General features: G+C 53.4%; 1 protein-coding gene across 1 annotated transcript in view; it reads right to left on the reverse strand.

Annotated features, from left to right (window-relative positions):
- Window positions 1-1,109: 1,109 nt before the first annotated feature.
- Window positions 1,110-14,186, reverse strand: part of CHD5 (chromodomain helicase DNA binding protein 5) — an 83,479-nt gene continuing 70,402 nt past the window's right edge. Inside the window, exons 33-41 of the mRNA XM_065421467.1 lie at window positions 13,874-14,006; window positions 12,838-12,927; window positions 11,670-11,807; window positions 10,041-10,149; window positions 9,570-9,702; window positions 8,524-8,719; window positions 5,708-5,871; window positions 5,142-5,256; window positions 1,110-1,228 (exon numbers count right to left, since the gene is read on the reverse strand). Coding sequence (XP_065277539.1) covers window positions 1,110-1,228; window positions 5,142-5,256; window positions 5,708-5,871; window positions 8,524-8,719; window positions 9,570-9,702; window positions 10,041-10,149; window positions 11,670-11,807; window positions 12,838-12,927; window positions 13,874-14,006 — 1,197 coding nt within the window. The remainder of the gene's footprint in view (window positions 1,229-5,141; window positions 5,257-5,707; window positions 5,872-8,523; window positions 8,720-9,569; window positions 9,703-10,040; window positions 10,150-11,669; window positions 11,808-12,837; window positions 12,928-13,873; window positions 14,007-14,186) is intronic.

The following is a 14,186-nucleotide window of genomic DNA, read 5'->3' on the forward strand; positions in this document are numbered from 1 at the left end:
TCAGTAAATGGATACAGCAGACCCTAGGCCTCAGCTAACATAACAGCAAAGACTGCACTGTCAGCAACTCAGCTCTCACACCTGGCTGGGAGAGATGTTTCTTGGGGCGTGCAGTGACCTGGCGCCCCGGCAGCCTGCAGGGCAGCCCAGAGGCAGGGACCTGCTCACCAAACCCCTCATAGAAACAACCTCCTGCTTACACCCACAATCCCCAGCTCCCCACGCTGCGGGTTACCTGTGAAGCCAGATGCCAGCTGTCCGCACTCTGGGCCACGCAGGAAGGTCCCAGGAGGCTGTTCACTTGGCACGTTCTCATGTCTGGCCCACAAGTGTCTATGGAGGTAACTACAGCACCCACATTCTAGCTCACGTCATCCTAACACACCCAGGGCTTCGACCCCCTGAATCCCACGCTGTCTGCTAGCCCAGCTCGATCTGTGTATTCGCTCAGAAAACTGCCCTCCGTCAGCACAGGCTAGGCAATTGGTGTGTTGGGTACCGGCCAGGAGTCAGTGAGCAGTCAGGAAATATAAACACAAGCTCGTTTAACCCATTCCCTGCTGGCAAGATCAGTGGAATAGGAGGACATACCAGGCATATCCAGCAGCACAGCAGGTGTGTTCTCCCTTGATGCCTGCGGAGAGTTGGCAGGACAGCGGGCGCATTCTCCCTGCGCATACACGGGACATTTGGCAGCAGAACAGCGGCTGAAGGGCTTGACGTGTGCATGCATTTGCTCAAACACAAAACGGACATAACAATCGAACGAACCTAGGAGGCTACAGAAAAGAATTAAGCCTGGCTCCTAACTGACACCTTTGGGTAACTGGACTAGAAACAGAGCTTCCAATGCACTCTCCCTTTAAATCTGATCCATGTCAATAAAAACAGAGACATAAATACTGTTACTAGATAATCCCGTCAGAATTCAGCCAACATTGTCAAGACAAACTCTTCAAGTCTTCAATAAGAAAGTGCAAAAAATGTACAAGGAAATGAAATCCCCTTCTAAGAAGTTCTTGAACTGGGCTGGGGGGGCGGTTTGTTTTGAAGAACACTTTAAATGTGAGCAAGGCAGCCCCTGGCCCCAACACCCACTGGGCTGAGAGTTAGTCTTCAATGCAGATGATGTCACCGAGCTTCCCCTTGCGTTCCAAGGCTGCACCGTCTTTCAGTGACTCTGCTACTTTTTTATCGGGGTGGCTGGAGGGCGGCCCATTGGGTGTTGCTGCAAGAACAAAAGTGAATGCGTTACAGGCCACCTGGTTCCCATTCCCCTCCCTGGCGTGCACGGAAACGCAGTGCAAGGTGACGGCAAAGCGGGCGTGACTGACCCCGAGGAGCAGAGAAGGCAGGGCCACTGGCCAACCTAAAGGAAACGTTCTTAGAAGCAAGCACACCAGCTGCATTCCCCTAGCCCAGCACCCACGTGCACACACTTCCGTGTTCAGTTCACAAATAAGCACCACCCGATAGCAAGGCAAATGCAACATTTACACAATAAGGTGCTTATGGCCCAGTGCACACGGCTCCACTGCTCGCTCCAGCTCACTGCTAGGAATGCTTGAAGCATGCTGGCTTGTCAAAACTGCTGTCAGTGGCCCTGAGCGGGCAGCTGGCCGGGCTGAGGGGAGAGAGGCACATGGTGAACTCTCAGCCGTCTCAAGCAGTAGCTGAATAGTCAAAATGTAGCTTGATGAAAGGTGAGCCTGTGAGCAGGAAGGAACACAATGGTGAAGGCTCTGAGGGAATGGCCCCTGGGGACGGCAGTCGGCAGGACTCCATCTGGACAACTGAGAAGAACAAACCGCTCTCAGAAATAGCCTGATTTATCACCTTGCACAAGTGGCAGCTGTTTCCATCCCTGGAGCAGCTTTGCTCCCTGCATGTGGCCTTAAATTGCAGCATGGGCAGTTTAGGGTGGACATTAGGAAAAATTTCCTAACTGGAAGTTAAGCACTGGAATAAGTTGCCTAGGGAGGTTGTGGAATCTCCATCGTGGGAGGTTTTTAAGAGCCGGTTAGACAGACACCTGTCAGGGATGGTTTAGATAATACTTAGTCCTGCCAGGAGTGCAGGGGCCTGGACTAGACACCTCGCGAGGTCCCTTCCAGTCCTATGGTTCTATGATTCCGTGTCTCACACACTGACCACAGAGGGCCATGCCGCCCACCACTGAAACCCAGCCACTTGCGGGGGCAGAACACCCAATGCTGTGTCGATGGGCAGGATGGGCAAGGGGGGGGCTGCAAAGGAAGACGCTCTCCGTAGGCAGTTCTGACATGACATATTATGTCATTAGATGAGCCGCTGTTAAGAAATGTAACCTTAAGGGATCTAGTAGTGTAGGGAACCATTTCTTCAGGGTGGATCTCATCAACTGGAAAGTGCTTCCAGGCGCCGCTGGCAGCCCTTGGCTAGCAGGGGCATTGCTGATGGGTAATTTCTGGGTCTCACCGTCATGAACCAGACACCATGTGTTGGGTTTCATTCTATTTTCATATAAAGTTATGATGGCTTGGTCACGTGGCCAGGGAGCTCTGCCCTGCCACTGGATACTGAGCTCATTTCCTGGGTCTAGGAGGAAGCTGCAAGACAAAGACATTGAAAATAGTCTCAGCCACTTGTGAGGCTCGTCCCGTTGTGTCTGGAACGGGAGCTTTGTGCAGAGAAAAGGGGACGCACGCTGCTAACTCTTGATTTGGACCAGGATCGGGCTCACGGGCTGTCCCAGGCAGTCCCTGAAGCAATGCCTCGGAGGGCGCTGAAGAATGGCCTCACAGGTGAGACCCAGCAGCGCTCTGAGAGCGAGCTAGCCTCCCAGCACCTCTGGATGGGTCTGCCCGGCAGTGAGAAGCGAGCCGCCCAGCCCGGGCACACAGACTCACACTAGCGCCACCCGAGCTAATGCACTAACAGTAGCAGTGTGGACATTGCCGCTGGGGCAGCAGCCAGGTCTGAACTCAGGTGGCGAACCTGAGCTGCACCGTCTCCACCGCTGTTTTACGTGCACTAGCACGAGTCGGGCTCTCAGCTGCAGTGCAGACATATCCTGGGAGTGCTACCTCGAAACACAACTGGCTTCCAGCCCAGCCGCACTGACCCAGAGCGCTGCAGGGAGGAGGAGAGGAGAGGAAACCTACTCGAATGATCCTTGCAAAGCGGTGAATTATCCTGGCTAAAGACTGCTCGTTGACTGACAGTTCCTATTGCCATCTGACATGACCGCACCAAGCGACAGGGGCAGTAAGCGTTTTCCCAGAGCTTGGGTTATTTGCTGAAGACTCCATTGCATTTCAGTTGAGATCTAAGGTGAGTTCAACGCCACCACGGTAAAACTGCAAGGCAGAAATGGATGGCAGAGCCCCGTGTTGCTGTGACTGGTGTGTTCGTTAATGCCCTAATTAGTAGCTCAGACAAGACACAAACCAAGGGGGGGAGGGAATTTAAATGGATGCAGAGTCCTGAAAAAAGAGAAGATTCCGGCCGTACGTCGTGTCTCACTGACGTGCCCACAGCACGGTGTTGAGCTTCTCCGATATCTGTGCAATGCCAACCTCATCAATACAGCACTGACTGAGCTCAACTCCAAGCAGACACTGGGCTCAGAGTAAAACTTGGGATGGAATCTCTGGGAGCTGGCTCTTCTTTAGGCTTTCCAAAGTCCTGACCTGGAATTTGGAAGGGATGACACCAGACAGGTTCCATGCAAAAGTACACATGATATTTCTACATAAATACGGTCTCAAGGCAACATGGCACATCAGTCTAAGAACTTCCTTTCTTCGGGAGCAGAAGGGAATGTGAGGTTTGATTTGAGGAAATGGCATGAGAACAGGGAAAACTTCTATGCAAAGAGAAGAAAATGCAGAGATTCCAGAAACCAAAGCTGTCAGTTCCCGGTGCAGTGAATTCACTAACTGCTAGCCATGACCTAGCATCACAAGCATGAGCATAACTACGCCTACGAGATGAACAGGACATTTCCCCAGATATGTTATCAAAAAAACAACAAGCAACCAAACTGGTGAGTCTGAGACGAGTCCCCCCAGTGACGGGCACACTAGCCCCAGGCAGGGCCGCCTCCAGCTTTTTTGCCGCCCCAAGCGGCGAAGAGAAAAAAAAAAAAAAAGCCGCGATGGGCAGCTGCTCTCCCGCGCCGCTTCATTCTTCGTCGGCAATTCAGCGGCCGGTCCTTCCCTCCGAGAGGGACTGGGGGACCCACCGCCAAATTGCCGTCGAAGACCCGGATGCGCCGCCCCCTTCCATGGGCCGCCCCAAGCACCAGCTTGCTGCGCTGGTGCCTGGAGCCGGCCCTGGCCCCAAGGCTCTGCAAACACTCTCCGTACTGACTTAGAACTGCAGGGAATTTTGATGTTCATTATCCTTACAGAGCTGGAGCTAGATATTTCGTAGCATGCACCACTCGCGACAAGCCGTGTGCCCGAGGAGCTTTGTTACTTTGTGAATGGTGCTGACGGAAAGGCTGCTCCCCTGTCTGACCCCGTCAAACCAAAGAGCTTCACTAAACGCACGGGCACCACTGCTCACTGGCATCAGTGGGTGCAAGGACGTGGGAGGGCTGGTGTGGACCCATCATTTCACTCCAGCATCTCCTCAGCGACTGCACCAGTTACAGCTGCTCTCTGAGGACTGCCCCCGGAGCTGACTGTGCCTGGAGGAATGACTTGCCCAGCAGCACATGTGCCTTTGTGAACCCTGTACTTTTACCATGGGGCCACGTATGTGCTGCTGCAGCAGCGTGACTAGGGGCCATGTCGAGGAGACAGCAGGGCTACCGCCATTCAAGGAGACAACACGAACTAGACGCTCCTGAACATTCTGGATTTATTAACTCATTGCACCTTGTGATTTGCTGACCCTTAGAGTGAATCATGTTACTAGGCAGCGCCTGAGAGATGGGACAATACGATACGTTTAGCAGATAGTAAGAAGCATGGCCTTACCTCAGGTGGGAATAAGAACTGCAGAGGAAAATCTTGGAAACGGCTAAATATCTATTGATAAGAGAGAAAACATCTTGCTTGCCCAGTGGTCTTTGGCTTTGCTTGTGGCCCACTGAAATTTGCCACTTTAATTTCTGTAGTTAGGGAAAGAGGCTGCTAGAAATCTCAACCTACCGGTCACGTAAGGTCCCAGCGGCATCTGACTGTAGTTGACAATCCCACCTGGTCCAGGACCTCGGAAGTTTGGCCCAAAGTTGTTGTTGTAGAGCTGGGAGGACCCAAAGGAGCCCTGGAGAAACAGGAGAAAATAACGGCTGTGCTGATCCCCAGATAAACAGCCCTGCTCTCCCTGCATGATGCGCACTGGAGTCACCGGGACACGTCCCAGCCTAACTGCTTCACTTCTACACAGGAAAAATGCCCCGGGGTCTCCAAAGAGAGCTTTGCTCAGACACCACCGTGCTGAGCGTGGGAGACCTGGGAAGAGGAGGAGACGCTTGGCCTACATAAGGAGCGCAGGACACGGCATGCAGAAGTTAGAGATGGAAAGGGCCTGTTAGGTCAACGTAGCCATCCTCTGCCAATTAACTCCCTAACACTGCACCATACTGAGACGCTTTGCAAGGGACTCTCCATGCAGGTCCCCAGACTGAACAACTGCGCTAGCATGAGCCAGATTGCCCAAGTGCTGGGGGCCTGTGCTGCCCAGGCCCCTGGGCTTATTTTCGGCTCTCTCTGACCTGCTGGACTGTGGGGTCCCCTCCTCGGTTAGTGAGACGACTCAGTATGCTCCGTTCAGACATCTGCAGGCGAGCGGCGACTGGTGGTATCCTGGACAGCATGGAGGGCAAGCGGGTCACATCTGCCTTCATGTCACTCAGCAGCTCCTCGAGCTGGTTCAGAACTGCAACACAGACGTACAGATTACACCCAGTGTAGCTAAGAAACTTGCTCTCCCACGCTGAGCGGGGGATCCTGGGGAGGAGCAGAAGGGACTAACTGATTCCAGTGGGGTTACGTGGGGGGTGAAAATACGGTGACACATCCTGGACACTGGAGGAGAGGAGACACGGGAGCTGCACAGGGAAAGCTGGTGGGGTTCAGAGATCAGTTTGCAGAGAGGGACACAGATTTGAAGTTGAGTGGGCGTATGGCGGCGTTCTCCACACATGCCCAATGCCTGCACCTCCTTCGCCGCACACTGCTGTGCTGAAAGGAAGTGATTTCCACACACTTTGTGCCCTCCTAATTCCACCCCTGAACCATCCCCCTCAATCCCAGCTACTGTCAGAATCCCCCAAGCTCTGGGCCTCTCTAACTGCACTGAAGCAGCACCTGCCTGAAGCCATGTGCAGCAGCAATTCTGTAAACCATGTGCCCGACTAATTCCACTAACTGCCCCCTCCGAGCCCGAGGGAGAGCAGCTCTCTCAGCAGCCACCCGCCTCCCTGCCTGGCTCTCCAGACACACGGCAGCAAACAGGTGATTGCATATCTGGGAGCTGCTGCCAGCCTAGTGTTCATTTTCTGCCCAGACTTGGCTACTTGTATTTTTCTTGTGTCCTTGTAAATGGCAGAACTTTGCCAGTGTTTTCCCATCCACAGCTCAGATCCGTGTCCCCCATCGAAGTGTTGATTTGCTCCCATGGGATGTTATGGTAACGGCCCTTGGCTGGGCTCTGAAGACAATGACAGTAAGGGCGCTGGACAGCTAACTGCTGCTCAGAGCCCCCTGGAGCAGCTGTTTTCTGTCTGGCGAAGCTACATTCTGCCCTCTCTGCTCTCGCATTCCATCACATTTGCACACCAAATTCTGGCCTGGACTGTGTCAGTCTCTGGCCGGGCGCCCCTATGTAGCACCAGGGACCAGCACTGCTCTGTCCTTTGCCCCTGCGCACTCCTCACCAGTCTCCAATGGTCCTAGCTACGGCAGAGTTGGCTGCGGTTTACGCAAGTGACTATTTCCGCATTGACAGCTCAGGAATCAGCAGAGCTGCTGAGCTGTTATCACCCGGGGCTGCCTGCATCAGGCTGGCAGGATCCATGGCCCTGCCACGGGATGAAGGGCTCTTACACTGACCCACCCTGTTAGCAGGAGCTAAAGCCCTGCTCAGAACTGCTGGGTAAACATGCCTTGTTAACACCACCAGAGTCCTGGGTGAGACCCTCCCGCCAGAGAGAACATGGGGCAGAGACAGGGAGACCCTGTGGGAAGAGCCAGACTCGGGGAGAAGATGCATGTTCTGTTCCTGGGGGGTGGTTTGGAACAGGAAGGGAACATCCCCTGCTTGTATGGTCACTGCTGGACTGCCTGGGCCAGTATCCCTGAACACTGCAACCCCATCCTGGAATGGTTCAGAGGAGTCCGAGGGCTGGGGAGGCAAGATCCTGTCCTTGGGCCATCAGGAAAATGAAGGGAGGATTTGGGGGTGGAAGCCCTGCAGAGTTTCTTGCCATTGCTTTAACCATGTACCTCCAGAGAAGCAAGTGTCCCCATGGGCACTGCTGCCAGAAGACACTGGTCCTCAAGGCCCCCGGATCGCGAGGCGCTGCTGATTTTTGGAACGATCCAGGCTGCTGGTGGTTGGTTCCAAACTCAGTCTCCATCAGACTGACTCATCCAGGCCTGGGGCTGTTCATCTCTGTTAACTCTGGGCTTCAGTCCTGACCAGCCAGGCATGGCATTTTATCTCCTGAGCGCGTGCACGTTTGTGAGCGAGTGAAAAGCACGTTCCTGGTTACCCTGGCTGGGTGGGGAACTATCAAAATACCCTCACAACACCCTGTGCTAGGCAGGATCTGATACAAAACAATGCACCAGATTCAAACGGGGCACTGGGTGCTGCTCTTACACCCCCAAGGCGGGGGCTGCCTGTGGCTGGTTAATAAGCCGTGCGAGTAAACACTTCTTTACCTGCCAATAGGAACGGCTGCAAAGCTACACTCAGGTTCAGGGTGGTGACCTCAACCACACACACAGTGCGGCCACTGTGAGCACATCTGTATGGACACAGGCTGAGAACGCCTCACTTCCCTGCTATTCTCGGTCTCCCTAGGCTTAGGGGGGCCATGCAATCCCTGGAGTTGCCAGGGGGATACGCAACCAGGGCCCCCGGACACCACCACCTGGCGAGCAGCCCCTCGTTAGGGGGGTGTCGCTGAGCGTCACAAGCAGGGCTCGTTTCAGGTCTATGTCATGTCTTTTCTGCCCTGGGAGGACGGTCTCCCCTTGGCAACCTTGGAGCCATGAGAATCGACCCACCACACACTTGCATTTCCTCTCTGCTTCTGCCCTGGAAGCCCTCACAAACAGCCACGGTCCCTGTGGTCAAAGGTCGGAGGGACGTGGCCAGCTCCAGGCCAGGGGAACATTGTGAGACAGAAACACCAGCCAGTCACTTCCTCCCATCGGATTTATTGTCTCTCTGCCCCACGCCGGTACCCGCAGCCCCTGCTGGCTCTGGCTCAGCCCCAGAGAGCCCATGCGGCTGGCGCACCTCTCGACCCTGGCTAGTGAGGCTACAAGGGAGGGAGCAGGCTATGCAGCGGCGACAAACCTTTGTGCAGGACAGCATTGGCAGGCTTGTTCCCAGCCAGGGACTCTTTGGAGAGATGCTGGTGGCTTTCGGCAAGGCACTCCACTTCAGCCAGACGGGCATTCAGTGCCATGGCCGGGTGACTGGGGTCCTGGCTCATGTTGAGGTACGCGGCCCTTCGCAACTGCTCCTCTATCACCAGGGCCTGCTCCAGCAACTGAGACACAACCAGGGAAGAGAGAAGAGTCGGGGCCAGATCCTTGGCGGGGATAAATCAGTGCTTCGCTGGCTATACTGATTTACTCCAGCCAACGCTCCAGCCCTCTGACTGCCCCACTTGTCTGACACGGGGAGGGACCAGCCGCCACTGAGGGGGAAGCAGACTTTCCCCTCCCCCTTAGGCATTTCCATCTCACCAAAGTGGAGGCTGAGGGGTCAGTCTGCGGGGCCTAGCCAATCCTCAGACACGGCTGTGGCTCAGAAGGAGGGGACGGTTCGTGCCAGCTGTTCTGACTGGCGGCGTAGAATTAGGTGGAGACCCCTTGACTCACCGCGTAGAGGCCAGCCCGTGGCAAGTGGATGGCACCAGCTTTAACTCACTCCCGCCTGGGCTACAGAGCAGGGATCTGGCAGGCGGCCCCGTTAGACGCTGAGCATCAGAGGACAGTTGATTTATACCCATGGAAGTTCACGCAAGGCCACAGCAGTTCCTTTTGCTGAGCTTAGTAAGAGCCGAGTGAGTGGGGACGATGCCCAGCTCCCAAAACAAGCCCAGGAGAACCCACTCCAAGAGGCCCGTGGCCTAGGTAAGGTGCTAGGCAACAGTCTCACTGCAGTGGTTCATTGCCACTCCATGCAGGATAAGCAGCACGTGGGGTCAGGGGCTGTCTGCAGCCCATTCCCTATGAATCTGTGTCTGGTGCCAGGGGCTCCCTGCTGGGCACTTCACGCCCTTGCAGACCGCTCCCTGGCTCTCTTCAGTCCACGAGACTGGAGCCCACTCTCCACCCTCGGGCACAGCTCCACTTGCCCTCCTCCAGTGGGAGGCACCTTCCCTCCAGGCTCACCTTGAACCGTCGGGCGAGGAACTTGTTCTTCATCTCGAGGTAGTTCCCCTTGTGTATCTCCGACTTGAAAGGCTCATTCAGAATCACATAGCGCGGGTCGTTCTGGATGTCCTGCCAGCGGGCATAGCCGTGGCTGGATGCAGGGAGGGGTGTTAAGGGCAAAGACCAGATTCCCAACTGCAATCTCGTTGGGTAGCCTGGGGAGTTTGCTTAGCGACACCTAGCTCTCGTCATCTTCAAAGCACAGCACTCCTAAAGTCGTCCCCGGGTGACAAAGACTCAGGGCAGTTAAACAACCTGCCCAAGGCCAGAGAGGGAGCCGGTGTCAGAGTCAAGACCAGCACTCAGGAGAGGAGTCTCTTCAGAGCAACATGAAGACAAAGATCTCGCTCATGCTGATCACCTCCCCATCACCCCGCGTCGCCTCCCTGTCAACAGTGGCAAGGGCTCTCACTACAAGTTCAAGGATACGTAACAATTCCCGCCAGCAGCCAGTAGTCATGTCTCCGGTGCCAGATGTCATAGATCTTGCCTGAGGAGACGGCAGCTCTCTCCTCGTTCTGCCACAACGTGTGCAACTCTGAGAAGGCAAAGCAGAGCCACGTTCAGCCAGCAGCACGAGAGCATACCTGCTGCTAGAACGCGAGGCAGGACTAGCCAAGAGACGTATTCCTGCCTGCAGCCACTTGTACCTGCCTGCAGCCTCTGGGCCTTTGACCCATTTCAGCCACTGGCTAATGGCATCCTCGACTGAAGTCAACTGACACCTTAGAACCAAATCACAGGTCTCACAAACACCACATCTTCTACCTTCTAATTCTGAGCAGCTTTGGACAGATCACTGGCTATAGAAAGCTGCCAGCTCATTAGCAATGACGGATATAGATACTTTTAAATGAGCAAAGAGGAACGACCCCTTCCCCAGAAAACTCATGACACTAGAGCTAGATGACTACAGCTAAAAGTTGTGTTACTCAGGCATGGCTACTAGCATGCTAAGCCCCGACATGCAGCTGGTGGGCAGTAGATTTAATTACATGGCTGATGGTGCTATCCCTAAGCATTAGGAACAGGCCATGGAGAGAAGAGGGAGGCTCTCTCTCAACCCGGAGAGTGGACTTCATTACCAAAGAAAGTCTCTGGTCCAGGGCCCACTTTGGAAAGGGACCCACACGGTGTCTCCTAGAAGCCCAGGGGACTCCACGCTGGCTTAAGGTTTGATGTTAATGATTCCTTCAGTGCCATGGGATGCACAGACTGTGGTTACAGTGGATGCTGTGACAACATAACTTGCACTTGGGGCAGGCCTGAGAGGCCCGTCAAGGAAAAGGAACTGACAGGAAATCCCAGGGATGCTTGGGGCTGACCAGGGATGCAATCACTCCTCGGGACGGGAGCTCTTTTGAAGTCTGCAGCTATGTAAAAGGTCAAACTGTTTAGGCTCAAAATGTGGGGGGGGTGTATTAAAAACCGGGCGGGTTGCATATCTGAATCTGAATGGACATGCTGTCCTGAATTGCTTTCAGTGAAAAAAACGTTTCAAACATTCCTTTGCAGCATCTGCAACCCCAGTATAACGAAGGTCAGAAAATGAAAGGGAATATAAAGAGAACTTTAAACTGACCAGTCTAGCTTCTCAGGCCAAGCCTAGTGAAATACAAAAAGTTAACAGCGAGCATAACTGGAATAAAGCAGATTTGATTCTTGTCGTGCTTCCTGTTTCAATAGTCGGTGGAGTTTTATTAGTCACTCAGGTGTACTTTATAAAATCTGAGCTGAGTAGCCAGTGCCGCACACGCCGAGGTGAGAAGGACTCACATGATAAACAAGGCTGGTGATTATTGTAGCATCACAGAGCAAAGCAGTAGAAAACTCAAGCCAGCCCCTGAGCTGCGCTTTCCCCAGCAGCCAGTGACTGCCAGCCCAGAGCGAGGCTCTGGCATTGTGTTCTGGGGCTGGGATTCTGTTATTTTAAAGCACTGTCAGGCTCAAATCTTCTTTAACTGAATGTGCAGAAAACCTGTGCAAAGATTGTGCAGCTTTCGCATGCAAACACTTGAAAAGTGACTGGGATGCTCTGTCAGCCCCAAACCCTGTTACCTGTAAAGCCACCATCAGCAATGTTGAACATGAATCTAAAGTTCATATTTTTATCCTCCTTCTTCCCATCCTCCTCTTCCTCTTTTTCACCATTTTGCTGAGTCTCACTCTGCTCCTTCTCGTCCACCTTGGTATCCTCTGCTTATCAAAGACAGTAACATCAGACGTGCACAACTGACCCTGCCACGCTGCTCATTTCGCATCATTGCCCCATTAACCGCAGCAGCTCGCTCCTAAAGTCATTCTCCAAAACATCCCCAGGTGGGCATATCACCAGCCTGCCTCCTGGCCTCCCAGCAAGCACAAGCAGCACCCGCCACCGAGATGCCGTTGGAGATAGGGACGGTGTAGAGCTCTACCCCCACCTCGGAAAGGAAATAAGGGGAGAGTCACTTCTCTTGCCTGTCACTAGAGCTATTCTGAACCACTGGCATTGCTACAACTGCTAGGAAGTGTGGTCTAGTGGTTGCAGCTGGATTAAAACTCCGTGGCTGGCCTGTGCCAGCTGACTCGGGCTAAGGGGCTGTTTAATTGCAGTGGAGATGTTTGGGCTTGGGCTGGAACCCAGGTTCTAGGACCCTGCAAGGTGGGAGGGTGCCAGAGCTCAGACTGCAGCCCGAGCCCAGGGAGCCTGAGTCAGCTGGCACGGGCCAGCCACGAGTGTCGAACCGCAGGGTACAAAGACCCTAAGTCCCTCCTGAGGCCCATTCTGGCTCTCGCTCAGACTCTTTGCATGCTGCTGGGTCCCCGTCTCCACTTGTGAATCCAAGCCACAGATGGAAAGTCGGCACGAAGCGGCAGGGTGCACAGCTCCCAGGTGCACAGCTCCCGGGTGCGCTGCCGTTTCTCACAAAGGTGAGGTGTAGGAGCCGCAAACACGGTCCATAAATGCACTTGAACATCATAATTAAGCCCTTTGGGGCTGGATCTCACTTATCGCTCTAGGTGTGTACATAGTGATCACAGCCTGTGGGCACCACCACAACACAAACGTGAAATCGCAGGAGCTGCTTTTATAGTCCCCTTTCCCTGACCAAACACGCTACAGACACATGGCACACGCCGCTTCACACATTCACACGCATGCGCACTGCTCCATAACACACACAACGCTCTACTCTTCGTTTTTATCAGTTCTCTGTTGCAATTCAGGTCATGGGCATCTTACCTGGCTTGTACTCTTTATCTTCCCCTTTACCTTGGCAGGCATTTAATTCTGACTTTTCCAATGGCTTTTCTTTTTCCTGAATTGCCTCATCTGCACGAATTAAATAGGACAACGAAAGACGATTAACGGGCAGAAATGACTACCAGTATCGCTGGATTGATTTGCCTTTCCTATTTAAAGTTGCAAAGTATTTGTTTGCCTGCATATTACAGCTGGTAGACACAGGACAGTTTTCTGTCAGAAAAGGCAGTTTCATCAAAATGGAAACATTTTGTGGTCTGAAGGGGAAACCTCAATTTGCATCATAAATGGATGCAAAAATGATGTTAATAAAATTGTGAGAGCTTATTCTAGTGTTAGGCCCAGCGCTAGAGCCCTCCCAGCAGCATGAGGCTACAAGCTCTTCGGCGGAAATTCACCCCATGTGAGGGATCAGCACAAGACCTAAGCCTCACTGAAGTCCCACTTAGCGGGGCATAGGCCTGTGAAAGAGGGATGCATGTCTCCTGCAGAGAGATTAGCCACTCTGCTTTACAAGTTACATTACATACAAAAAGTTCCTTAAAAACTATGGGGGGAAATAGCATGTGATCATGTAATTACAGACTGTATGGTAATACACACAAGGGGGGCCAATTAAGGTTGCACGGGCATTTCCTAACTTGCGGGTAATTGATGTTGCAACCTTTACATTCTTTTAATATAGTATTTTTATGGACTTTCCTAGGTACAAACAAATTCCATTATGTACAACTGTAACAACCCCATCGTGCAACACTGGGAGGATTTGAACCCTGCACCTTCGGGCACTGAGGTAGAGTAGCTTGAACTACAGGACTAGCTATGAAGCTAGCAGCAGGAGAAGGCTATTATCCTAGTTGGGGGAACACCGCATTAATGCACACAGGGGCTTGAACAAGGAAGGAAACAGTCTCTCCAGCGGTGCTGTGACAGCTGGATCTGCCCCAGACTTCGTGGATGCTGGGCAGACAAGCTTCGCATGCAGCGGGTGCACCAGAGTCACAGGCTGCCTCACCTCTCACCGGCAGCCGCTCAGGCGAAGGCTCCGCCTTTTCGCTCTCTTCTTGTTTCTCTTCTCTCGGTTTCTCCTCGTTTCCAGAGCTCTCTTGGTTTTCTTCATTCTCGGCTTTCTCTGCACTTGCTGGACCCTTGATGTCAAGTGGGGACACCACATTAGCCACTTTAGCTCAAAGGGCTTAGGGTATGTAACTGCAAAACTGCCCAGAAAGCCCTGACTATAACTGTGCAGAGACACGTGGTCCAGCAGCCCTGCCTGGCTCTGATTTACAGCGGACACCAGATCACTGAACCTCTCTGCCTCGGTTTCC

Source organism: Emys orbicularis, chromosome 22 (assembly GCF_028017835.1).
Source record: "Emys orbicularis isolate rEmyOrb1 chromosome 22, rEmyOrb1.hap1, whole genome shotgun sequence".
Taxonomy (NCBI): domain Eukaryota; kingdom Metazoa; phylum Chordata; order Testudines; family Emydidae; genus Emys; species Emys orbicularis.